General features: G+C 42.1%; 1 protein-coding gene across 1 annotated transcript in view; it reads right to left on the bottom strand.

Annotated features, from left to right (window-relative positions):
- The window catches only part of LOC124744309, an 84,579-nt gene extending 58,030 nt beyond the window's left edge, over nt 1-26,549 (bottom strand). The window contains exons 1-2 of the mRNA XM_047248928.1: nt 26,295-26,549; nt 10,182-10,331 (exon numbers count right to left, since the gene is read on the bottom strand). Coding sequence (XP_047104884.1) covers nt 10,182-10,331; nt 26,295-26,549 — 405 coding nt within the window. The remainder of the gene's footprint in view (nt 1-10,181; nt 10,332-26,294) is intronic.
- Between the last annotated feature and the right edge of the window lie 717 nt (nt 26,550-27,266).

The raw sequence follows: 27,266 nt of genomic DNA, 5'->3' as shown, positions 1-27,266 counted from the left end.
TGGAGATTGTTCATCATCACTTACCTCTTGTATACTGACCATATAGTCCCACATGGGATCATAACATCTCTTATTTTAATATTACCCAGACAAACTGGCGCACACTTTTTCCCATTCACCGTTTCAGCCTTTCTAAGGTCTTGGTCGGCTTGACTTTGGGGCAGATCTTCAGTTTCACTCTCCAAGTGGATCCAGCAGAAAGGTAGTTCTGTCACGATCTCAAATTTTTCATCCAGAGAACTCTTCCTGTACTGCCACGTATCGTTTCAGGTGCATTGACTTTTAACACCAACATGTGGTTCAGCGGAAATTCGAGAAATAGGCCTTTTTTCACCTTTTCGTGTTGTCCAGCATACGGTCTATGATCTGTAGACAACGACAGCTTCAAAATGGCGCAGAAAATCGCTCCCCAGAATGACATCAAAATTGTGTCCTCTTTCATAATTACTCTATATGAAAAATTTATTTCCTCCAATTAATTATCAATTCTACTTGGTGATTTCCCGTTTTCTTTATCAAAAATATTAAACTCGCTTGAGTGCCTATTCAGTGAAAACTTTCACACTGCTCCTCCCGATTCTACCACAATCACGTTTGCACCTCTTATGAGCCACATTCGGTTTACCTAGTCTTATCGGGAGTGTGGAGGGTTAACTGCTCTGGCTACTTTATGCTTTCCATGATTAGGGTCTTTCCTTGACTCTAAAATTGTGGGAATCATCTCGCCGAAATTTGATCCATCTCGAGACCAGGGTCAGTTAATGTCAAAGTGATCAATTACTCTACAATGTGGATAGCAAGAGTCTGATAGCTTTCGGTGACACCACCTGATTTACAATTTGTTTCAGTCATAAAAACGTAGTGGAGGTCATTATTGTGTGAAGGTATGGAACAAATTGCTCAATCTCTTTGCGTAGTAGTACAAGACAAACTGCCGAATGCAAAGATGAAAGTGACTCGACTTTGACTTCGTACCCTAGTGGAGGGATGATGTCCTGGCTAAATACATCAACCACTCGCTGTTCAACCTCTTCCAGCAAGACGTATTTTCACGTTTCATCTTACCACAAGGTAAATGTATGGCATGGAATTGTGAATTTACAGCCGGCCGCGGTGGCCGTGCGGTTCTGGCTCTGCAGTCCGGAACCGCGCGACTCCTACGGTCGCAGGTTCGAATCCTGCCTCGGGCATAGGTGTGTGTGATGTCCTTAGGTTAGTTAGGTTTAAGTAGTTCTAAGTTCTAGGGGACTTATGACCTAAGATGTTGAGTCCCATAGTGCTCAGAGCCATTTGAACCACTTTTTTGTGAATTTACAGAAACTTCAAAATCTTCTCCCTGTCGCTACCTAAAGGTAAAAAACTTATCCCAATAGTAACTCACATTTACTGTGTCTCAATATTGCTCTCTCGCCCCTAGGATAACTTCCTGCGTTCCTTAACGTGTTTACCGATTCCACATGGGTGCTTGCACTACCTGATAGATTGAAGCACACCACGTGCAGCTGAAACTCGTCTGACTGTGTGTACATGTGATCAAAATCTCATACACTCTGCAAAAAGCTGGATACATCCTCCATGGATTTTCCCGAAAAGGAGGGAATGAATGCAGCTACTGGAAAAATAATGATTATATTAGACTGTGGGGCTTGAGCAGCGAAAGCCTGAGGTTCCATAGGCGCCTTAATGGTAGCCTGGACACAGTAATCATTTTTTGACACCGACTGTTGTGCCTGCACTCCGTCTTCTCCTACAACTCATACTTCCTAAAGTAAGAGCATTTATCTGTTCCTGTGAAACTTTAATGGGACCTCACTACTGCTTGCGAGCGTAGCATGTAGTGCTGAAGCATGAGAGCGAACACAGAACCATGAAAATATGTTTTCCTTACAGACCATCAGGTGAGAGATCCCACTTCACTGACGCCAGAATTATTCAGTGAGAGGGCGAGCTGAGTGATGGGATTTGGTCAGCGTGTGGAAAAAGGTGAGCATCTGTATGGTCTGCAAATAATCAGCAGGGCTTAGTATCTAACTTCATCTTTTATTCCAGTATACAGAATACAAGGGGCATGCCTAGGGACGGCGAACAAGCCACAAACTATTTGCGGTAGCGATCGCGGTCGGCTGCAGTGAACCCGATTCCGAAGAAAATAAGGAGAGAAGCGTGAAGGCAAGTGCATGTTGTTGGTCCGGCACCTAAAACAAGAGAGTGAGCCAAATCTGGAATCCATAATCTACTCACATTCTCCAGACGAGAACTACTTGTGACTCCTTCCCTACACTTTCCACTGGTCGATGCAGGCACTGCTTGTAAAGCATGGCTTCCAACAGTTATCTGTTGGTGCTAATCTCTACTGACTTGAAACACAGTCCTGCTCCGGCAGGTAGGCCATGAGAGCAGTACCGTGAATGGATAATTACAAAGGTGGAAAATTTTAATTCCGAATATATAGGCTATAAAGCGCACACAGTAATTCCTCCGACAGGTGGCGGCCTGTGCAGCCATTTCTTTGGTACTGTTCTTTCACACAAAAGCCGTGGAGTGATATTAGTAAATATCCATCTCCATTTTCTTAAAAATTCCAACCAAATCATGGGTGATGTCCTGGTCTCCAGGCAGCTCATCCTTCGGTAGAGCAATTTTTATATGGTACAGCCACTGAATTTAAATTTTCTCGAAAAGGTTTTTAGTGCTTCCTTGCTCATTCTCTTTTTCAGTACTATTCTTCCTGTGTCATTACCATTCCCGTCTAGGAGGAATGGTAGTTTCTCCTTAACGTCGTAATGTACAAAGACGAACCCGGAGAGTTTACCACATAGATAAACCATTAAATGAATTACAAATTACTTACTTTAATATTACAGATCGCTACTGCTCTAGTTGTTATTGCCAGTCACTTCACCAAAGATTTTAATCATCACTTGACGGTTCTGTATTATTTGGTAGTTGATATTGATATGTAAAGAAATACAGCCAGAAAATGTTTTTGAGAGCTCTGGAACCACACTTCAAATCTGTAAATGTTACAGCCTTCCCCGGTATGGCAACCACGAGCGACCTAAGATGTACAGGAAATATAAAGCCGGCCTTTAACGTCAGACATAATATGTAGAACATGATGCATTTACAAAAAGCTTCTTATAAGAAACGTGAGTTGATGGGGGTTCGTTTATTGAACCACCAGTGGACCATAACCTCAGAAAAGCCTAAAACAGAAATTAAAAGAAAGCTACACCTAACTCAGTAAATCTAGCAAAGAGGCAGGCTCCGATCTTATCATATGCTGAAACCTGGTCACTGGACTCTAGCAGGTGAGTTTTCTGCAGAGAGTTTCACGTATGACGGAAGTGAAGCGTACAGCATAATGTGGGTTTTAGAACCATTTAGGCAGACTCTAATTGGCTCTTACACTGATCGACTCAGGCGTTTGATGGATCACTTCTAGCCAAATTAAGATGAGTTGGGGGCAACCTTGAAAGAAAAATCTGAGATGATCATTGATCCATTTAGCACTTTAGATTAGGTATTCAATTATGCCAATAAAACAACTGTTCAGTCTCGTATAATTCGATCTAACCTACATATAGTTTCCGCTATAACGTAACGTAAATTATCATTATCGGCAAAATAGGCAAGCACTTAATACTTGATAATAAAGTGAGCTACGTGCAATGAGGATGGGTGCCTGCACGACCTTGAAAGCTAGATGACAGAGGCTCACCAGTTTATGCACTGTAAATTCCTTGAATACATTTACTAAAATGTGGGGACAAACATGGCGGACTAGGAGTCACATATAGAACTACAAGATCAAAGATAGTGGGGCAGATGGTCTGAGATCGAACAACGATTGCAACATCTATCGGGGTGAGAGATCAAATACGAGAAAAATTGACAGCTGAAGAGGCAGTCATAGATAGAACTGATAGAGCGAGATGGATGGTGGCTTTGGGCTACATAGGCGTAACTTCTGTTGTAACATCCTTGGCTACCAACAAGGATGGTGGAGCAAGGAGTCAGAGAGTGTACTAGCAGACTAAGGTGGCATCTCTGGGGTACAAAAAAAGAGCTATGGGAACAAAGAAGGTGAACAGCAGTCAGTGATCGAACTTCCGCGATTATGACGCCAAGTGCGATACATGGAACAAACTACAAGAATAAAGCTGGCAGATCAACAGTCAAAATCGAACTTGTGGAGCAGGATGGCAACTCTAGGCTGCATACTCTTTTGCTCTTTCAGTTTTTGGGATGGCGTACATGTTCTCCTCACCATAACCTTGCTACTGTATGTAGACAGTCTGCATGCTTGCTATCTCAGGAACGGTACGGCACTAAGCTTATAACCTAGGAGCAAGAAGTCCCACTGCATATACTGCTTCAGTATCTTGGTTTTTCTATGTCATTTCCATCAGAGTACCAACAACATCGCTGAGCGACTGAACAGATGACTTCGATGTGCTTACAGATTGCATACAGACAATGCCTCCAATTATATCAGTTGAACGCTTCTCACATTGTTCTCCTTATGCTTATTTTGGCATCTTTCATTTTTTGTTACTTTCGACTTCGATTAAATATGTGACGAAGCTCTCCTCCCTTTCATAGCGACTTCTTAACACTCAAGTTGAATTAAGGCACGTCTTTCCCATCTCTTAAAACAATGCTAGGAAATAATGCGTTGTACAGTGATTTTAAATTATATCCATTTGTGTTCCACGTCTTTGTTCTCAGTGCTGTATATATGATGTTGACTGTTCAGTTATTCTATTTATGAAGGGTTTGACAGAGGTGAAATGTTTGATGTGCTTTTAACTCAGGATCCGTTACAAAACAAGGTGTATCATGCCATAAAATTGTTTCGAGAGTGAGAGCCTGCCAACTCATCAAATAAGACAAATAATAGTAGGAATAAGTTTTTCTCTGAGTAGCACAGATCCTTGTTTCTCGTTACTTTTCCTAAAAAACTATTTTTTTTTCCTTTCCTAACGTTCCTCAGTACGCAGACAGTCATTGATGCTGTACCTGCCTCATGGTCACTGGTTCCCTGCTCTATATTAACTGTTTCAAAAAGCTTTGCCCTGTTTGTAACAAGGTATATGGCGCTGTTCTCAAGATATGGTTATTTAAGTGCCTTCTTGAAACATTTTCTTTAAGTCCAGAACAATCTTAGACGAATCTAATTCTGGCACCAGTTTTGATCATATGACTCGTTCTATAGCTGGTAAAATGAAGTGTCCTCCTACAACAACAGCATGGTCAGGAAACTCGTTCACAATAATATACAAATTTTCAGTGAATCCCTCTGCCTCTACACGTCCTGAAGTAGAAGATGTAAGAAAGCATCTCACTGTCTTTTGGAGTCGCCTTTGACGCTTACCTTCACCAAGATTATTTTATAACTCGGAACCTGTAGTAACTGGCCCCAATACTTTGTCGTCATTGTTACCTTCAATAAGCGAGGCCAAATATAGGACCTACCACAAGTGCTACTGCTATCTGATAATACAGTACAAACATTTTCTCTTACCAATCTACAATGATAATCGTGCCTTTCTAAGAATAAAAAGATTAATCTTTCTTCGATTACAGCAAGTAATTTATCATTGCCCCTGCGGATGGTTACCTTTAACTTACAAAATCCATATGTACACATCAAACGACCTCTGCCGCTTCCTTTGTGTTGTGCATGATCGATTTATTGAGTGGAGCCCTACAACCCCACCCGATAGCAGAAGAGAAGAAATCTGCATCCGAAATCCTAGCAGATTTGTGTGAGCCTCTGGTTTAGACATTTCACTCAGCTCCTAATTACAGCAACACTATCGACTCTGGGTAGGATTTTAAAAATTGTGAGCCGTTCTTTCACACCACTTGTGAAGCTGGCTGTCTCCACCAGTCCCGCCAACAGCTTGTAAGAACTATGTATGCCCTCTGAACCCAAACATAAGGATTCTGTCTTTGCAGCATGAGTGGTTGGAGTCTATAGCTAACATCAGAAACGCTTGCACATATCAGACAAAACTTCCCGTCAAATATTAAAAACCCAAGCACATGGAAAGAATTCTGCTCCTTATCAAACGCACAGAGCTCTTACATCTGCTCTTGAACTAAAATAGGACTTTTCTGCTTTGTCATAAAGTTAAGAAAAATCCTGTCTTTTAGAACTTAATCTACTGCCTGTAACAAACATATTACTTGAAGAACTCGAATGTTATCCAATCAACAGGTCTCAAACAAAATTCAAAAACACATTAAATGTTGTTAAAAATGTACAAAAACACAGAATGAAAACTTAGTACAAAAGTATCCGGTAGCACTTTTGCTCAGAAGCCAGTTCAGAACGTAAAGACGATATTCGTATCAGATCAGTTATTAACATGAAGAGTGTTCCCACATACCACATAGTAAAGCTTACACACAAATACTTGAGTAAACATTTCAAGCTAGAGAACAACAGAAGTATAAAAACTCATTAGAATTAATCCTAAATATGTAAGCTACAGAAATCCTGTCGTCCACAAAACTCATATTCTTTGAAGGAATGACTTGTATAATTCAATCCTGCTTGACACAGCTAACGTAATCGCAGAACAACTGACAGGAAACCTAGAAGTTTCAAACACCCCTAAAGAAGAACTGATGCAAATCTGAGAAGTAATAATTGAACAAACCTACTTTCAATTTAACAGTTCATTCTATCTACTGAAGGACAGCCTGCCAACAGGAAGCCATTTTCACACACACTAGCAAACATCATAATGAATGACATTGAAAATAGACCTCGTAAGGGATAACTGGAACGAAAAATATGAAATATTACACTGTCACGCCGGCCGGAGTGGCCGAGCGGTTCTAGGCGCTTCAGTCTGGAACCGCGCGGCTGCTACTGTCGCAGGTTCGAATCCTGCCTCGGGCATGGATGTGTGTGATGTTCTTAGGTTAATTAGGTTTAAGTAGTTCTAAGTTATAGGGGACTGATGATATCAGATGTTAAGTCCCATAGTGCTCAGAGCCATTTGAACCAACACTGTCACAGATATGTAGATGATATCGTTTTCCTCATGGATGAACCACAAGAAGATACAAACAGTTTACACAGACAATTAAATAAGATACACCAAAACATACAGTTCTACTTGGAAACAGAAATAAAAGAGATGTCAAAAATCACAAAATCTAACAGCAGACACAGTTTCAACACTTTAGGAAAGGAAACAGATAAACACATATAATACACAAGGAAGTAAACTACCCACAGTCTCACACAATGACAGGTATCAGGTATACGGTATACAGACTGTGTAAAACACCTCTAAACAAAAAGAACTATCAAGAGGAACTAAACATGACAGTCAACATAGCACAAACCAGTGGACACAACAGCAAGACGGTATACAAAGCATACAGACTAGATGGCAACATTAAAAAGAAAATACTAACAGAACACAACAAAATTAAAAACAGCTCAGACAACATGTGACAGTAATCACAATGCTGTTCATGTCAGAAACATATCCCTCAACATAAAGTAATACACCATAACATACCACAATCAACGTACACACAAGATTATTAACATCTTCAAAAAATAAAATTAACATATATTCAAGACAAGTAGCACAATGAAGAAGAAAATAAAGGCTGTGATAGAAGGAAAATGTTACTGAAACAGTTCAGGAATACAGGAATGAACATGTAATAAGTGTGACTCTCAGTATATTAGGATGACTACAAGAAATTCTAACTTTAGGTACAATGAACGTGTAAGGTCACTGAAGCGTGCCCCAACCCAACATTCCACTCCACTGTTGTCCTGTAAACTCTCATGATCTCTCAGTCAGCCCTAAATCATGTGAGCAAGAACACGTGTAGTGTGCTACAGAATAGGTCATGTGCAGGGAAGTGTTCAAATGTGACATATTAGTTGGAAGAAACTTGTATCCTGTGCACCTAATAAATACATAAGAATAAATCTGACGCATGAATAGAACATGTTATAAATGTAAATGTAAAAAGCAAACTATATAGTCGTAAATAGAAACAGATATAAAACAATCACTACAGAACTCGTATCAAAGTTAGTATAATTAAATTATTTTCCTTTTATTATAGCGCACTGAAGATGTCTTTCATAAACAGGTGAAGCACGTTTGTTGCGTTAAAGAAATTCGGTTCCAAAAAGTGGAATTTTTGTTACCTATATGATAAAGCGCAATTGACGTAGCAACTAGGGAAAAACGGATGGAAATGTTAGTAAAGTTAAAATGTGTGCAGTGCACAGAAATACATTGCTGCAGGAAAGGAGTGGGTTTGACGAGTCATGTTTTGCAATTTTTACTTTACAGTAAAAGCTTTAGTGGGGAATTAATCAAATTCAAAAACAGAACACTGACAGGATAGCAATATAGAAACCAGGAAGCAAAGGATGTTCCACAATTGTCAGTAAGTGTGGATCACCAAAAATCACCCTATACAGTCCATTGCTACACGGAGTCCTCATCTTTGTTTTAAGAGCTAGTGGTAGCAATTGTATAAACTGTACGCTAGATGAGGTCTGGAAGTTAATTGGATGTGAGAGTTGCCACACCTACATGCCACCAGCTGCTTTGCTGCCAGGTACTTACATTTTGAAGTGATATGATCCTTCAGTTCCGTGTATGGTTGTGTAATAGCATTCATGATCGTACGCATTTACGAGAAGTGAAACGTGCAGTGACATTACAGGACTGTCTGCATCTTGGCTATGTACGGCGGAGCGAGTGTAATAGCGTGATCGCCTGGTTAGGCATGGCTAGCACGTACACAAACGGTGTGCAGTGGCAGGTAACGACTGGTAAAACCCAGAAGATGGGACACACACGCACGCTGTTGACCAAGTGGTGCTTTCAAGTCATCGAAATTAACGCGGAAATACATAAGAAATACAAAAAATACGGGAGGATGTCAAATTGTGCATCTGAAATTCACGAACCCACTGTAGCTCTGGACGCCGCTGTAAGACCTCTAGCTTACGAGTAACACAACCTATTAACATTAATTTTAAGTAAAACTACTCGCAAACCAAATCAGCTAAAATATTCATCGATAGATGAAATTGAAGCTTGTAATGCTGTAAGCACGTAATAACTTTGCCACTATTTGAATTTCAGGTAGACAAAGTAATGATGACTATAACGAATATGATTAAATCAAATGAACGAGAGGTCAGAGTAATGCATCGAACTCGTGCCATGACGTAAGCGTGTGTTTCCTTATAACCTTCATATTTCCCTAAATATAGAAATGTTAGTTATAACTGACATTTGAAAATTAAGTATTATGTTGATAGAGTGAAACAGGTACATCGGTAATAGTTCAGATCTGGTGTCTGTTACCTACAAATTTGGTGCATAACGAGAAAGAGTTGAAGTTTGTGTACCTTTTTGTCCTGAAACAGTCATTTGCATGTACACAGTTCTTTACGTTTTATTCATTCTAAAACAGTGCATGCTGGCATCACTCAACACTTTTATTGATAAGTGCTACTATGTTCATATCAGAATGATTTAGATGGTGGAAGAGTAATCTGCGTGAGAAGATGGTTTTTTCCAGATGTTTCATTGTAATGAAATCGATATAGTTCTAGAATATGATCATTTTGAAGACAAAGTCATGAATACAACTATCTTCCTGGAAATAACCCAAACATACAGACAAAACTGTGGGTGTAGACTTCAGTTTATAAATGTATGGACGGATGGAAGAAGAAGATAGAACGCAGGTAGACAAGATAAATGGACAGAAAAGTTAAAAGAAGAACAAGGTAAGTGTATAGAAGACGAAGCTAGAATAGAAGAAAATGGAAGATAGATAGAACAGCATCTAACATACCACACGACCAACAGACAGCAGTCACGATTTATCTGTCATTCGAGCAACTCCGTACCCACTGTTACTCTGAACCACTTCAAATCAAACAGTAAAACCAGACGGCATGACTGTAACGTTCAGGTCTTAGTTAGGATACACAGTAGTACTACCTTATCAACTGTGTTACTGTTAGTGTTATTTAATCCCCTTTTCTGTCCTTGTTTAATACACGTTCAGTTTTTAAGAACTGATTGTAGATATAGAGTACTCATTACTTGTGAAGAATCACGGTTATCTTTACCTGAGGCTGCAGGTGTGTTTGATATTCTAACCTGACAGAGGTAGTAAATGATGTTTGAATGGTTCTGGTACCGGCGCCGTATAGCGTCACTGCTATCTCCACAGCAGAACCGTAGCCTGGTGTCTGCCAGCAGTCGCACCGTGTGACGCAGCGTGCCGCCCTGTGCTACGAAGAGCCCCGCCTGCGAGGAGAGAACACACGCTGAAGTAAGGCAACTTCTGTAACAACAACAACAGTACCACGAACATTGCTAGTACATAGCAACTGGTTAAGTCAATTTTGAAAATCAACTTGTCAAGACCGAAAACTTTCTTGGAGAACGAGGAGTTCAATAGGGTCAAAGGCCGAACTGGACACAGGATACTTGCAGCTTTCAGATGTCGGAACATTGAATAGATGGTATCACCACATAGGCCGGCACGAATGCTGTAAGAAGGCGGACAGAGCTGGATTGGATGAGAAAGGTCTACAGAGATTGTATTCGTTTTGTAACCGGCAGGAGAAACCAGCATTAGTATATAAAGGTAATACCCAGAACATGTGACTGCTAGGAGATATGCATAAACATTTTTGACCTGTAATGAGACCTGACCTTAAGCGACAGGAATCAAACTTCGTAAATAAATATGCACAGCGATTCCGTGTGAACATTTCAAAGGAACTACTGGACTTCTTTTTTTCTGTAACGGACATTTTCAGCTAAAGGACCAGTGGCGCAGCTACCGAGAGGCAACATAAATCTACAGATAGGTTTCCTTGTATCGCGACGCTATCCCTATGCTAATCACCACGAGGCCTTCTCCGGCTCAGTTCCTCCCTGACCCAGTGCGTCACTCCCTACCTAACCTGATTACCCAAGACTCCTCTCAAGCGGCAACACTGATGGCGATCTCAATGCGGACGCCAGATCAACACAGGATGCTGTGAAAAAGTACTCCCACCATCATTACATCCACCACATGTGGCCTCTAAGTCGCTGGATTACAGGAGAACGTCACCAATCCCAGCCACTTACATAACAGTCCTTATTTGTAATCGTGTATAAATTTACCCACATACACAGGTCTCCTTGGAAATCACTTTTCTTTTTTCCCATTTAATCGCCTCTTTTCTTCAAAACGGGATTACATAATGTTTGGACCCCACCATACTACTTCGTTTTTTATGCTACTAATTACAATAGCTAGGATGTATACTAAGTTTTCTTTACATGCTGTTATTCTTCCCATAAATTTTGATGACAGAATCCGTTATCTAAGCACTCGTTACATGAATTTACATACTAATGGAAACTGATATCCCCTGTGAAACCTATTTATTCAGATTATGCAATTCACTGTTATGAACTCTTTCTATTCATTAGTTTTGCTGGAAATAATGTATTTCAAAAGTTATTGTGTATGTAAGTTTTCGATCCATAAATAGCTAATAAATAGATCAGAAGAGTAGATTATCTCTAAATTGTAGACCAATTTTTGCTCACAACAAAGACATGTTTATTTTACGATACCTTAACGGATATTATCGTCGTTCCTTGTGCCTAGTTAGACAACTTTTTGATCTCCTTCAGGAAAAATTACTTTGTGTGCCAATTAATTCATGTTTCACATCCTTTTGGCGGAATATAATTCAAAGCTATCCGTCAAATGCTAGTGCAAGGAGAGCTGTAACGAGGCCTGGTCTTTACCGATAGGAATCAATCTCCGTAAATAAATATACGAAGTGATTTCGTTAGAACATTTGCAAAAAATTACTGGACTTCTCTATTTACACACATCAAAAAATGTTTTGCTTCACCTCGGTTCCGAGAGTTCCGGAACCTGTACAGAAAATTGTAACAGAGATCAACATAAACATCATTTCCGCCCTTTTTATTGCTCATGAAAACCACTCATTGCATGTTGTAAGACCATACAGCGAGACCTTCAGAGGTGGTGGTCCAGACTGCTGTACACACCGGTACCTCTAATACCCAGTAGCACGTCCTCTTGCACTGATGCATGACTGTAGTCGACTTGGCATACTGTCCAAAAGTTCATCAAGGCACTGTTGGTCCAGATTTTCCCACCCCTCAAATGTGATCCTCCGAAGATCCCTCAGTGTGGTTGGTGGGTCACGTCGTCCATAAACAGCCATTTTCAATCTATCCCAGGCATGTTCGATAGGGTTCATGCTGGCCACTCTAGTCAAGCGATGTCGTAATCCCGAAGGAAGTCATTCACAAGATGTGCACGATGGGGGCGAATTGTCTCCATGGACGAATGCCTCGCCAAGATGCTGCCGATATGGTTGCACTGTGGGTCGGAGGATGGTATTTGCGTATCGTACAGCCGTTACGGCGCCTTCCATGACCACCAGCGGCGTACGTCGGCCCCACATAATGCCACCACAAAACAGAGGAGAACCTCCACCTTGCTGCACTCGCTGGACAGTGTGTCTCAGGCGTTCAGAATGATTGGGGTGCCTCCAAACACGTCTCCGACGATTGTCTGGTTAAAGGCATATGCAACACTCATCGGTGAAGAGAACGTGATACCAATCCTGAGGTGGCCATTCGGCATGTTGTTGGGCCCATCTGTACCACGCTCCTTGGTGTCTTGGTTGCAAAGATGGACCGTGCCATGGACGTCGGGAGTGAAGTTGCGCATCATGCAGCCTATTGCGCATATTTTCAGTCGTAACACGACGTCATGTGGCTGCACGAAAAGCATTATTCAACACGGTGGCGTGGCTGTCAGGGTTCCTCCGAGCCATAATCCGTAGGTGGCGCTCATCCACTGCAGTAGGAGCCCTTGTGCGGCCTGAGTGATACATGTCATCGACAGTTCCTGCCTCTTTGTATCTCCTCCACGTCAGAACAACTTCGCTTTGGTTCACTCCTAGGTGCCTGGACACTTCCCTTGTTGAGAGCTCTTCCTGGCACAAAGTAATAATGCGGACGCGATCGAACTGCGGTATTGACCGTCTAGGCATGGTTAAACTATAGACAACACGAGCCGTGTAAGTCCTTCCAAGTGCAATGACTGGAACTGATCGGCTGTCGGACCCCCTCCGTCTAATAGGCACTGCTCATGCATGGCGATTTACATCTTTGGGTTGGTTTGGTGACATCTCTGAACAGTCAAAGGGACTGTGTCTGTGATACAATACCCACAGTCAACGTCTATCTTCAGGAGTTCCGGGAATAGGGGTGTTGCAAAACTTTTTTTGATGTGTGTATTAAGAGATACAATCCTGTCACACCAACATTTTCGGCTAAAGGACCAGTAGCGCAGCTACCAAGGAGCAACATTAATCTACAGATTGGACCTCTCTGTTTTCTTAAAAAAAACCTTGTCAGTGACTTCATCGGAATTATCAATGACCTAATTATCGTCACCCATAAGAAAAGCACCTCTTCTCCTCTCTCAGCCCTACCTCCACACCCTAACTCTCCCCAGCCAATCACTGTCTAAGATGGTGGTAGTAAGCCACGTGTGGTAGTAGAACCCTTAAAAAATTCAAAATAAATATTAAAATCAGAACACAGCAATGTACAGTTCATTAAAATGAAATAGTTAATAACAGTGCAGCTAAGTTGGTACTCAGAAGTATCTGTACGTTACATTTACTCTTTGCGCTATTCTAAAACATATTTACTCAAGAAATTACTACAGGATTAACTTGTAGTATTTTTGACCATGTTCAAAATCATCGAAATGCTCTGAAGCCTGTTTTTTGTGCGACTTTTAGAAGAATTTCTCCTAATTTACTTAAAGTGTGTGATCTGTAGTATTTCCACGGCTAAATGTGTTTTGCAGACCATTTAAATGAAACAGTCGATCACGATGTAGTTATCTTACCTGTGCTCAAAAACAACTGAATGTTCTGAATTTTTTGCAATATATTGAGAAGGATCATTTTAAAGACAAAATTACGTAAAGCAGGACTTCTTTAGATGCAAACTTTGATTTCTGTGTCAGATGGTTTAAGGCACAATGAAACCTCAAATTAATCAGTTTCACAATCTAAATATTCTACGAAACTAGTCATGTGCCCCAAGGCACGCATTGCTAAGAGTGAACCCAGTGACCGGGTGTTTTGCTTGTTCCAACAAGTCTTGTTCTACCGGCATCCAATGCGTTTGACTTTTGGCTCGGCGTAATTCTGTATGGCACACAAGCTGCTCTGCAAATTGCACGTGGGCGCTATTGGTGATCTAACTTACAGGTTTAAAATGCAGTCGTTGACGAGGTTTATAAAAGCAAACAATGTTATTCCATGTATCAGTTCATCAGAAACTCGTCTCCAAAGCCGATATTAAGGACAACCAAACATTATAGTGACCCCAAGTTAGTGTATTAACTTCAGCTTGCAGTTCAAAATGTTTGTCATCGTCTGCTGTCACCCAGTGGAATCTATGTACATGACATTTAGATGGAACAGCATGTAGGACAGTAGCAGTGAAAATTCGTCTAGGTATGAAAGGAGGATTGTTATGCTTTGTGTGAAACGGGGGTTGCTACGCTTTCAAAGTCAGTCAGACATTAAAGCGATTCCATGCTGGACTTTACTTCGCAGAATAAAATGTTTGCCATCTTCTGCTGATATAATACCAAACATTACAGTGCAGTTGTAATACACATTTGTGTAGATTTGATACGAGCGTTTCTATGTTGTCAACCACTCACTTTCAGAGTCTGTCAAACATTATACTGACACCTTGCTAGGGTACTTACGTTACCTCCAACAAAATTTTTTCGTCTTCCGATGACAATGCTAAATCATATGGTCACACATTAGAAACTGTCTTTCAACTGGATATTCGACATAAGTTTTGCAAATTAGAGTTGTGCTGGGAACTTTGTAAAATTTTCTAGCACATCCTATGTGATGTGTCAGCTACTGAGGTTATCAGCTACTGTGGTTGTCAGCTGTTATGGGGGTCAGCTACCGAGGATGTCAGCTACTGGCGTCCATTTTCCAGCGTAACCTGGCAACAGGTAACAATGTAACAGCATAACTTTGTACATGATAACAATGTAATGGGCTGACAGGGTAATGAGGTAGTGGGGTCACAGTGTAATGGGTAATGAATAAAATAATGTAACGGGGTATTGCCCGCCCAGTTAGCCGAGCGGTCTAACGCACTGCTTTCCGGGTGGGAAGGCTTGCTGGTCCCCAGCACGAATCCGTCCGGCGGTGTGCCGACCAGTCCGTGGATGGTTTTTAAGGTGGTTTTCCATGTCCTGCGGCGAATGCGCGCTGGTTCCTCTTATTCCGCCTCAGTTACATTATGTTGGCGATTGCTACGTAAACACTTTCTCCACATACACGTACACCATAATTACTCTACCACGCAAACATTGGGGTTACACTCGTCTGATGTGAAACGTTCCGGGTTGGTCCACTAGGGGCCGAACCGAATAACAACCCTGGGTTCGGTGTGGGGTGGCGGCGGGGTGAGTGGACTGCTGTAGCCTGCTGTGGGGGTGTACCACTGAGGGCTACGGCGGGGAGGAAGCCTCTCCCTAGTTTCTAGGTCCCCAGTTCCATACAGTACAATACAGTACAATGGGATACTGGTAAAAGGCTAACTTATATACAACATAAAAGCATATTAGTAAATGGGTAACAATAGTATAGTGTAACAGTGTAACTCTGTAATTGCTTCAGTTGGGGGAATGGGATAACAGTGCAATGAGGTAACGTGGTAGCGGAGTAATGGGGTATAGGCAAACATATGCTAGTGTAATGGTGTAATGTTGTAATGGTCTAAGGGTGTGACTGGCAGAGGTTAATGGGAAACAGATATTGGCATTATGGGCAACTTTTGACAGAGTAATGGTGAAATAGGGTAATGGTGTAAGAGTGTTTTGGGTAACAGATAATGGCTAAGAGGTACCAGGTTGTGCTGTAATGATGCAACTGTGTAATGGTGTAATAGCGCAAATGTGTATCGGGTAACATGTAATGGGAAACGAAAAAATAGCAATATAAACAGCTGTAGGTAAAGGTTTCCAAATGAGAAGCGAGATATCTTCAAGAAGAGCTAGCTCAAAGATTACCATTTGCTGTTTACCACTGAAAGATGAGTGTTGTGAAAAAAAGCAAAGACTACTCTTATAAGTAGTGGTAACTAAGCTCTGGAAGTGCATAATTCTCATCCCCAGAAAAACAGAGTGAAATCTAATAGATAGGTTAGCACACACGTGTACTTCTGTAATTGAGTGCAACAGAAAGAGAGATCAGCTTGCATTGTGGACAACTTACTACTGCACAGTGAGTACCGATTTATGAAGGTAATAAAGTAAATTGAACATGTGTTAGGTTTCTGACTACAGCACCTAGCAGTATGTTAATGATGTATCCTCTATTCTGTAATTGTTGCCTTAGAGTTCACAAGATCATTAAATCATCCAAGCAGAAAATAATTCACATATATATATATATATATATATATATATATATATATATATATATATATATATATATATATATCAGACAGCTAGAACCAAAGTAGCACCTGTGAACTTACCTTGGCTGGACCTAGAGCATGCAACAAAGGTGTCTTATTATGAATGTCTTTTGAGATTGGAATACACTATTAGATTTCCGATACAGCCTAGTATTTTTGGCGCTTAAAACATCAGTGTAGACCTGTGCTGTGATAGTCTCATGCAAAACAACAAGGGGTGCATGCTCGCTCCATGGAAAACACGACCACACCGTAACACCACCGCCACCGAATTTTACTGTTGGCACTACACACCCTGTCAGATGACGTTCACCAGGTATTCGCCATACCCACAGCCTGCCATCGGATCGCCACATTGTGTGCCGTGATTCGTCACTCCATACAACGTTTTTCCACTGTTCAATCGTCCAATGTTTACGTCCTAACACCAAGTGAGGTGTCGTTTGGCATTTACCGCCGTGATGTGTGGCTTATGAGCATCCGCTCGATCATGAAATCCAAGTTTTCTCACCTCCTGCATAACTGTCATAGTACTTGAAGTGGATCCTGATGCAGTTTGGAATTCCTGTGTGATGGTCTGGATAGATGTCTGCCCATTACACATTACGACACTCTTCAACTGTCGGCAGTCTCTGTCAGTCAACAGACGAGGTCGACCTGTACTCTTTTGTACTGTACGTCTTCCTTCACGTTTCCACTTCACTATCTCATCGGGAACAATGGACCTAGGGATGTTTAGGAGTGTGTAAATCTAGCGTACAGACGTATGACACATGTGACACCTAATCATCTGACCGCTTTCGAAGTCCATAAGTTCCGCAGAGCGCTTCATTCTGCTCTCTCACGATGTCTAATGACGAGGAAGCTGATATGGAGTACCTGGTAGTAGGCGGCAGCACAATGCACCTAATATGAGAAACGTATGTTTTTGGGTGTGTCCGGATAGTTTGGATCACATAGTGCACCACGTATTATTTACGATGAATACGGTGAAATTTGTGACATTTCAAAGTTGATAGTAGTATAAACAGATTAAAAACATGTTTAAACACTTCCTTTTTATGATTCACATTCAAGCCAACATCACATTTTACACCCCCTTTCCGTGGTTTTTGTATGTCTGAGGCTGCAGAGTGTTTGCGTAGGCCAATCACCGAGTGATCTGTTCTGTCGTTACTGGAGTCCTGGTGCCGTGTCCTGATGGCCTCCCCTTTGGTTTGCATGCGTGGGCATTTGTTTACAGCACAAAGCTACAACATGGCCACGAAAGTCAAGATGATCCAGTTACTCTTTACTTTCAAGCCTCATCCATTTTGTTCCGCTGCATCAGTGCAATGCGCTGTCAAACTGAAGTACCATTTTCTCCCTCTGATGAATGCCCTGTAGAGGCTTATGCTTTGATCAGCCTGATCAACTCCATCAATGTTTTCACTGTAAAGCTGAATCATTAGAGGCTGTTCGATACCTATGCATTTCTTCTTACTCTGCGAAAATCCCTTTAGTGTGTCTAGTGACTTTACAGATATCCATACTGTTGTCATTCCATCTTTCAACTATTGCATTCCTAGACTTGTCGCTTTTTAATTGAATAGTTCCCTGACGGGATTTATTCATCTACTTTCTGTCTAATAGGTCACATTTCGAGATTCATTTTTTCTCTAATTGGCTCTCTATCCTGAATGCCTTTATCATGTAATTCAGTAAGGAAGGGAAATGATATCAAGTAATTATCAAAAAACAGATTATAGGAGTATTTCCTCAAATTCAATAACACATCAGTATACTGTAGAACAACACTCGCTCCTAAGCCCTAGTGTTTGTGGTTCTCCGGTAGAGTAATGCTCGTACTTTGATAAGGATCCACCATGCAATTTGTCTAGTCCTTGTAGCTCCAGTCCAAATTTTGTAGCCGTATTGTATTGGTTTTCCTCTGAGAACTGTTTGCATCTATACTTACCAAATTAAGCTATAGTTGTTTCATCAACGCTACGTTTTCCTTCACTGGTTGCACTTCCCTGACGGCCGGAGTGGCCGAGCGGTTCTAGGCGCTACAGTCTGGAACCGCGCAACCGCTATGGTCGCAGGTTCGCATCCTGCCTCGGACATGGATGTGTGTGATGAACTTAGGTTAGTTAGGTTTAAGTAGATCTAAGTTCTAGGGGACTGATGACCTTAGCAGCTAAGTCCCATAGTGCTCAGAGCCATTTGAACCATTTTTTGCACTTCCCTGCAATTGTTCGTTAACCTTGTCAAATCACATAACTGTAAGTTGGACATTATGAATTCGACCGTGTTATCCCAAGTAACGAGATTATTGTTTCCTAGTACATATCCGCCTCAGTATTTCAGTATAACTGCTAAGTAAATAATTGTAATAAATAGCCTCCTTTTAATTGAAATCAATCTCCCAATCTATTATGTTTGCAACATATTGGTTTGTGAATGTGGTAATCGTCTCAATCATATCATCATCAAAACAAGACCAAAACACACTGACAGAAGAAAAATAGCAACACCGCAAAATAATGAATGTACAGTAACGAATTTTTAGGAATACGTTTGTATAGCATTTCAGTGCTTAACATAGCAAGATTACAGGCTAATGTAAGCTCTGCTCTAGCATTCGGGAGAACGACGGTTCAAACCCGTCTCCAGCCATCCTGATTTAGGTTTTCCGTGATTTCCCTAAATCGTTCCAGGCAAATACCGGGATGGTTCCTTTGAAAGGCCGATTTACTTCTTCATCCTTCCCTAATCCGAGCTTGTGCTCCCTTTTTAATGACCTCGTTATCGATGGGACGTTAAACACCAATTTCCGCCTCCGGTAATGTAAGTGCGAGAGAAGCCATTGCTAATGTGAAACTCTGGTACATTAAAAACAGGGGTAACTGCCGCACTGTTGAATGCAAGCAAGCAAATGTGCATGTATTGTGTGGTACATTTGTAGGATGTCGGATTTTTGGATGGAGTTCCGTGCCTGTTGCACTTGGTCGATCAATACAGGGACAGTAACTGCTGGTTACGGATGACTGTCGTCCAATGATGTCCCATATGTGCTAGATTGGAGACAGATCTGGTGATCGCATAGGGCAAGGCAACATGTCGATACTATATAGAGCATGCTGGATTACAGCAGCGGTTATGTGGTCGACCGTTATCCTGTCGGAAACCACTCCTGGAATGTAGTTCATGAATAGCAGCACAACAAGTCGAATCACCAGATGGACATACAGTTTTGCATTCAGGTTGCGTGAGATAACCACAACAATGCCCCTGCTGTCATACGAATTCACACACCAGACCATAACTCTAGGCGTAGGTCCAGTGAGTCTAGGACGCAGTCAGGTTGGTTGCAGATCCTCTACTGGCCTGCTTCTAACCAACACAAACCCATCACTAGCACCGAGGCAGAACCAGCATTCATCACAAAACACAGCCGACCTCCACTCTGCCCCCCAATGAACTCCCGCTTGACGCCACTGAAGTTGCAAGGTGATTTGGAGTCAGTGGATTACACGCTACAGCGCATCTGACTCGGTGTTGTCCCTGAAATAATCGATTTTTGACAGTTGTTTTTGACACTGTGGTGCCAAATGCTGCTCAGATTGCTGCTGGAGATGCAGTACGATGCGTCACAACCATATGCTGAACACGACGGTCTTACCTCTTGGTAGTGCCACGTGTCTGTCCGGAGCCTGGTGCTCTCACTGGTCTACATCCTCGTGATCACCGCTGACAGGATTCCTGTACAGTCACTACATTCGTACCATGTCTTTCCGCAGTATCGGAACATTCATCTTTCCGTAGTCCTGCTACACAACCTCGTTCAAACTTAGTGTTGCCTTAAATCCATTCTTGAGTAACATCCCAAAGACAACTTAGGCTCACGACCGTAACAAAAAATGGTTCAAATGGCTCTGAGCACTATGGGACTTAACATCTGAGGTCATCAGTCCCCTAGAACTTAGAACTACTTAAACCTAACTAACCTAAGGACATCACACAAATCCATGCCCGAGGCAGGATTCGAACCTGCGACCGTAGCAGTCGCGCGGTTCCGGACTGAGCGCCTGAACCGCTAGACCACCGCGGCCGGCACGACCGTAACAGTATGTATTTAAAGCAAACGTAATTTTCATCTTCATAGTGCCACTAATAGCGCGATTCTTATGCGAGTGGCTTGAAATCTGAATAGACATGATGTTTCAGATATAGAAACACGCCTACCACCTTACTTTCATGTCGCATAGCTCTTTCTTGGTGTTCCGATTTTTTTTTTCTGTCTTTGTATTTACGATAGCCTTCAATTGTTGGGAACATAATGTTGAGACCATTCATTACTGCAGTCTGTAAGATCACATTTCTCTTTATGATACATTTCCTTCGTGTTTGTATACCATTATCATCCTGTCTGCCTTTTCCTGCCTTTTCTCTTCTTGCTTCCATCCTTCCAGTACGTTCACTTTCAATAACTATTTCTACTTCTGTTTCAGTTATCACTTGACTTCCCCCTAAATTATATAAATTTTCATTATTTTGATCACTTGAATCCTCATCAGTCGCATCGAGACATGCATTTGGGGATGGGGAGGAAAAGGGCTCTTAGTTAAATCTGACTGCTGTCATCCTCGATATCATTATTGTATTCATCGTTACCAAGTATTCTCAGATGCTGACGAAAAAAAAAGATCACAACGCCAAGAAGAAGTTGTGAGACATATTCGCAAGTTGGCAGGCTTGTTTCAATATTCGAAAAATGATTTCTCCAGAAGGCGTGGTCAAAAATATTTCCAGTAATTTAATTTTGGATTAATTATTTTTTAATATAGCAGACAAAAAAATGGGAGCTTTCAGATACTTTTGAGCGGCAAGATCGCTGCATTGTAATTGACTGTTTCATTTTAATAGTCTGTAAAGTACTATGCTATGATTGAATGAGAGGGGAAGCGAGGTGAGTGGAAGGTGTTAAAAAGTAAAACAGTGCAAGTTCCGAGATCTTGGATTTTGAATGGTTGGGTTTGAGGCGGCACGCGAAAGGTAACAGTAAGGAGTGGTTGTCTGGCTTGTGACATGAGAAAGGTGATATCAGTGATAAGTCTGATAACATTTCTGGTAAGAGTGGTGATGTCATTGATAAGGAGGCAGGCCTTGTGATGTGGGTAGGGCACTGACCTGTGTCACATGGCATTAGAATGTAAAGAAATTTACACAACGCTACCAGGTTTCCCCATCTGCTGGCAAATTCAAAAATAAGAAGGGGCGTTCCCCTGCTGGTGACAGGGAAACGAAAATTATAGTGATTTTACAGATGGATTTAGGGAGGGGAAGTGGGAAGGAAATAGTTTCGTTATGTCTCACTTGTGCTGAGAGTGAATAGAATGTATATGGCATTTGGACAAAAAAGTAGTAGAACTTTAATGTAAGCATGGAGCAATGTTAATGTTAGACGTCGGAAAGTATCAGTGGAGAATGATTATGTGGTTGCTGGTTACGGATAGCACACGGTGATATTTTGAAATCAACTGTTTGTAAACTAGCTCAACTGGTTCATCTTCCACTTATTGCTGTCGCCTTACATCCTTGAAAGGCTGAGTAAGCTCTCCATAAGATCGGCGACTCCTGATCCTCGGATACGAACTCTGTAGTAGATAACAAATGACAATAATAGCTTTCCAGGAACTAACCCTAACAATAATTCTTAGATCCGTACATGAAATATTACTAATCAAGGTCGAGATTTTGCTGGAGATGCCGCTGAAACTGTAGCCCATTTTTGTAAAATGGTTCAAATGGCTCTGAGCACTATGGGACTCAACATCTTAGGTCATAAGTCCCCTAGAACTTAGAACTACTTAAACCTAACTTACCTAAGGACATCACACACACCCATGCCCGAGGCAGGATTCGAACCTGCGACCGTAGCAGTCCCGCGGTTCCGGACTGCAGCGCCAGAACCGCACGGCCACCGCGGCCGGCCCCCCATTTTTGTAGCCGTGAAAATATGCCACCCAGACTTAAGCCAGAAAGTAGAAATGGACAGACGACAGTCACACAATACAGGGTATTAAGTGCTGTAGACAGATACACGCAGCGATAGAATAATTGTAAATTTTAACACAACCAATTTTATACGTTGATGGAAATGGAAAGTGTTACACCATGAACCAGCAGCCGGTTGTTTGAACGTTTTGCGCATCACGTAACGTTAAATGAATATACTTTCATTCCTTTCGCAACTGATGTCTGTTGTCTACATCACTGTGAGGTGTGACCTCCACGGACACGAATACATTCTTCGTTTAGTTGTGACATCGAATGAATGCTTAAAACACATGCTGTGTCAGTTCACGTAGTATGGTGGGTGAAGTCTGGTATGAAAGTATACATCTTCCCATCGCATCCCCTAGATGTTCTGTGGTTGACAAATCAAATGACTATGCAGTTCAGTCAAGGGTCAGTACATTCCTCAAGAGGCTTGTGGTGTGGGGTCTTGTTTCGTTACTGGAATATATCATTTGGTACCATGGCCATTAAGGGTAAGAAAAAACAACAAAAATTCATTCTTCCTTCAACAATTAGCAAACCAGTCCTGTTCTCATATCCAGTAGCCATCACATCGTGATTCCTGGAGTCGGTGTGTGAGTCTCGAAAACTGCGATGTCCTCTGACCTTTCACAGTGCCATCTACAGACACGTTGGTGTCGATCTGACCATCACAAACAGATATATGAAGATGGTATCTGTTCTTTCGGACATTAGTGATTTGCAGCTCTCAAAGAATGAAATTACAATGAAGTCCAGACCATTAGCTGCTTACAGGTGTTGATAAATACCAACGAGGACAATTGAAAATATGTGCCTCGACCGGGTCTCGAAGCCGAGATCTCCTGCTTACATGGCAGACGGTCTATCTGACTGAGCCATCGAGGACACAGAGGATATTGTGACTGCAGGGGCTTATCTCTGGCACCCTACCCGTGAGACCCACACTTCCAACTTACTGTCCACACACTACATTTGCAGTTCCCCTGCCCACTATACTCATCACGCGCGGCAGTCAATCTACCAATTCCCGTAAGATTTGACGAACGTGAGTGCATCCGCACCGAAGAAGACCATTGGACGGTAAGCCTTATCTATAGGAAGATGGTATCTCTTCTTTCAGACATTACAGGCTGCTTGTGAAACTTGACGTGCCCTGAAAGGCTTGCAGCAACTTCCCTGGCCAGCACTATCTGCGGACTTGTCTCCAAACGAGCACATCTGGGAGTAAGTCGTGCAACTCGTCAGCCAACAACTTTTACAGAACTACGTCAACAGGTCCAGTAGGCGTGGCATAACGTATCCCAGGACAGTATCCGCCATCTGTACAACCGACTGGATACCAGAGTCAGCGCCTACGTTGCCACCTATGGAGGCCACACCACATACTAATATGTTGTTTGAGCAGGGGTCGATACCTGGTACCTCTGTGTTCTATAAAAGTAATCATTTCATATGCTCCATATGGACTGTTGCAACAATAAATCTTTAGTGAAATGGAAACGTCTAAAACGGCGTACTAATTTTTTCTGGCAGTGTAGTTTGGTTGACATGTAACCACTTTCCTGGCTTCTCTTTTCATTCTGAGTTTCACACTGCCCTGGTGAAATCTAATAGAAGCAGTAGCACACCTATCTATATTCTTCGATACATTAACATCAGTTAGTGTAGCAAGGGCTGCTATAGATATTTTTTTTTTGAAACTGAGTCTTAAGCTTTGTTTGTAAGAGGCATCCTATTTGCTCTGTATGTAAGAGGCGTTCTATTTCCAAACATTACGTCGCGAATTTACGGGTTGGTTCCTTTCTTCCACGCTCTCGTACGCGAATGAAATGTGTTAGGAAATCATTGATACTGGTGCGAAGTAACGTCCTTTCGGCTTTGTAGGATGCCTTGCGTAGTATGTGTGTAGACGTAGACGTATCTTGCATCAAGTTTTAAAATTACATTATACACAGGGTGCCCCAGGATATGCAAGGATATGACAGGAAGGAGCATTCGAATCAAAAATGTGCAGTAAACATGGGCTCTAAAATGCATAACTTAAGAGCTATGAGCACTTTTCCGGTAGAGAACACGTGTTTCGCAGCAGCCAAGTTGAACGTGCTCATAGTTCTAAGGGACGGACTTCAGAGCCTATGTTTACTAGACTTTTTTGCTTCAAACGTTTCTAGATGCTTTAATGCGGACATATTTTTCTTAATTTAATCCCCAGCACCACCTGTCAAAATATGGAAAGCCAAAACTTTGCAGTAGAAGAGATTTGTTTCACAATATTGGAAATGAAGTAGGGCTCATAACTCTTAAGTTATGCATTTTAGAGTCCGTGTTTATTAGACTTTTTGGCTTGCCATATGATGATGTTTTGCCGGAAGTACTTGCAGATACAGAATGTTTAATCATATAGCTGATTTGGCGGTAAATATATAGTTATTTTTAAATATATTTATCCTCCCCCCCCTCACACACACCTCTCTCTCTCTCTCTCTCTCTCTCTCAGTGTGTGTGTGCGCGCGCGCGCGCGCGCGCGCGCGCGCGCGCGTGTGTGTGTGTGTGTGTGTGTGTGTGTGTGTGTGTGTGTGTGTGTGTGGTTAGGTAAGAAAATGAAACTATGGTTCTTTGTCAAGTAAACTTTCTTTTTTTCATCTATAACCAAACTGTAAAATATTTGTAACTTTCAGACCACTGACTATATTTTAAATGAATGAAACAGTTTCCTAAGTTGTGATGAAGGAAATGCATTAAATTAGTTGCACTGGCGGTACTAACATTAATGAAGAATATTGGGTCCCTTTTCGACGACTACTGCGAATCAGACGATGTGCAGATAAGCCTCAACTTAAACGAAAAGGTATATACCATTTTTACGCAAATCAATATGTACAGGGCTGTCACTGCTTTTCCCTAGTTCACTAAGAACAAGTCACACGATGGTAAAACCAATTCACAAGAAAAAAAAATAATAAAACTTTCGTTGTGGTACTTCGTCTAAGTGCCATGCGGACAACTCGTGTTCGATTCCCGGTACAGACAGAGATTCATCCTTGGTCGGAGGACTGGGACTGGGTGCACCAAGCTTCGTGAAGCCAGTTGAGGGGCTGCTTGACAGAGTAGTAGCCGCTGTACGTCGTGAAACCGCGTGCTCCTCCATACCGCATCCAATGACGCCACTGACGGAGGGTGATACGGCGGTCGGCCAGTTCCGATGGGACCACTATGGCCTGTGGTCGGAGTTTGCGTTTTGACTTTGTCCAAACAGAACACACTGGTGGACGATAAATTTCAGTAGCGAACCGAGGGAAAACAGGGTAGTAACTTTGAAAACACCTTACGTACCCCGTCGTTCGCTGTATCGTGGTTTGGTGAGCGTCGACAGGCGAATGAGGCTTAACTTTCTTTCTGTATCCATTAAATATCGTCAGTATGAACCAAAAAGCCTACTGACATTCCAATGCAGCTGCCTGTTCCTACAGCCAAAATATCTTTCACGTTAACTAGTGATCAAACTGAAAGAGGAGTTTTCGACAGCAAATTGTATCTTGTTTCTACTAGTGGTGTTTTTGTACGGTACGTAAAGTAACCTTGTAGGTATACCGTGAATGGAAGTCACGACCACATATCTGGAGAATGGACAGTGAACTATACCTTGAAGGAATATCCAACACAGGCGGATGCGACGAGGCCGCACAGCGTGATCTGCTCGAGCTCCTGCGGAGGGTCGGCGCACAGCTTGAGGGCCGCACACAGCGCCAGGAACGTGGTGGAGGCCAGCGTCACGAAGGCGAGCGCTGTGCTCAGCGTGCCGGGGGCCGCGCCCCGCGGCTGCCACAGACCCAGCAGCATCCGCAGTGTCGATCCGGGGACCACCAACGAGTCGCTGTCCGCCGGCGGGTGCTCCATGCTGGCTCCTGCTGTGGAATGTGCGGTCTTCAAAGCCACTATTAGCTAGCGGTGTCCAGACTCTCAATGGTTGCGCAATGACACTCTCGAAGGGATTACCTAGTCCGCTATTTCTCTGTCAGCTGGCTACTTAGTCTATAAAAATGCAGTTCGCAACGCACTATTCGCTGAACGAACAACGCGTTTTCGCAGTCGCAACGTACGTGTGGTTCTTTAGTATTCTTAATACTCAATGATGAACCGCACAATTATGACCACTGCGTACTACCAGATTAAATACCCACTTTTGATTCGGTAAGTACAATATACAGGGTGCTCCATTGATCGTGACCGGGCCAAATATCTCACGAAATAAGCGTCAAACGAAAAAACTACAAAGAACGAAACTTGTCTAGCTTGAAGGGGGAAACCAGATGGCGCTATGGTTGGCCCGCTAGATGGCGCTGCCATAGGTCAAACGCATATCAACTCCGTTTTTTTTTTTTTTAACATTTTTATAACATATTAGTGTAGTACGTAAAGAAATAAGATTGTTTTAGTTGGACCACTTTTTTCGCTTTGTGTTAGGTGGCGCTGTAATAGTCACAAACATATGACTCACAATTTTACACGAACAGTTGGTAACAGGTAGGTTTTTTAAATTAAAATACAGAACGTAGGTATGTTAGAACATTTTATTTCGGTTGTTCTAATGTGATACATGTACCTTTGTGAACT

The sequence above is a fragment of the Schistocerca piceifrons genome, chromosome 1 (assembly GCF_021461385.2).
Source record: "Schistocerca piceifrons isolate TAMUIC-IGC-003096 chromosome 1, iqSchPice1.1, whole genome shotgun sequence".
NCBI classification, from domain to species: domain Eukaryota; kingdom Metazoa; phylum Arthropoda; class Insecta; order Orthoptera; family Acrididae; genus Schistocerca; species Schistocerca piceifrons.
Note: the sequence above shows the minus strand (reverse complement) of the source record. Positions and strands in the feature narration are given on the sequence as shown.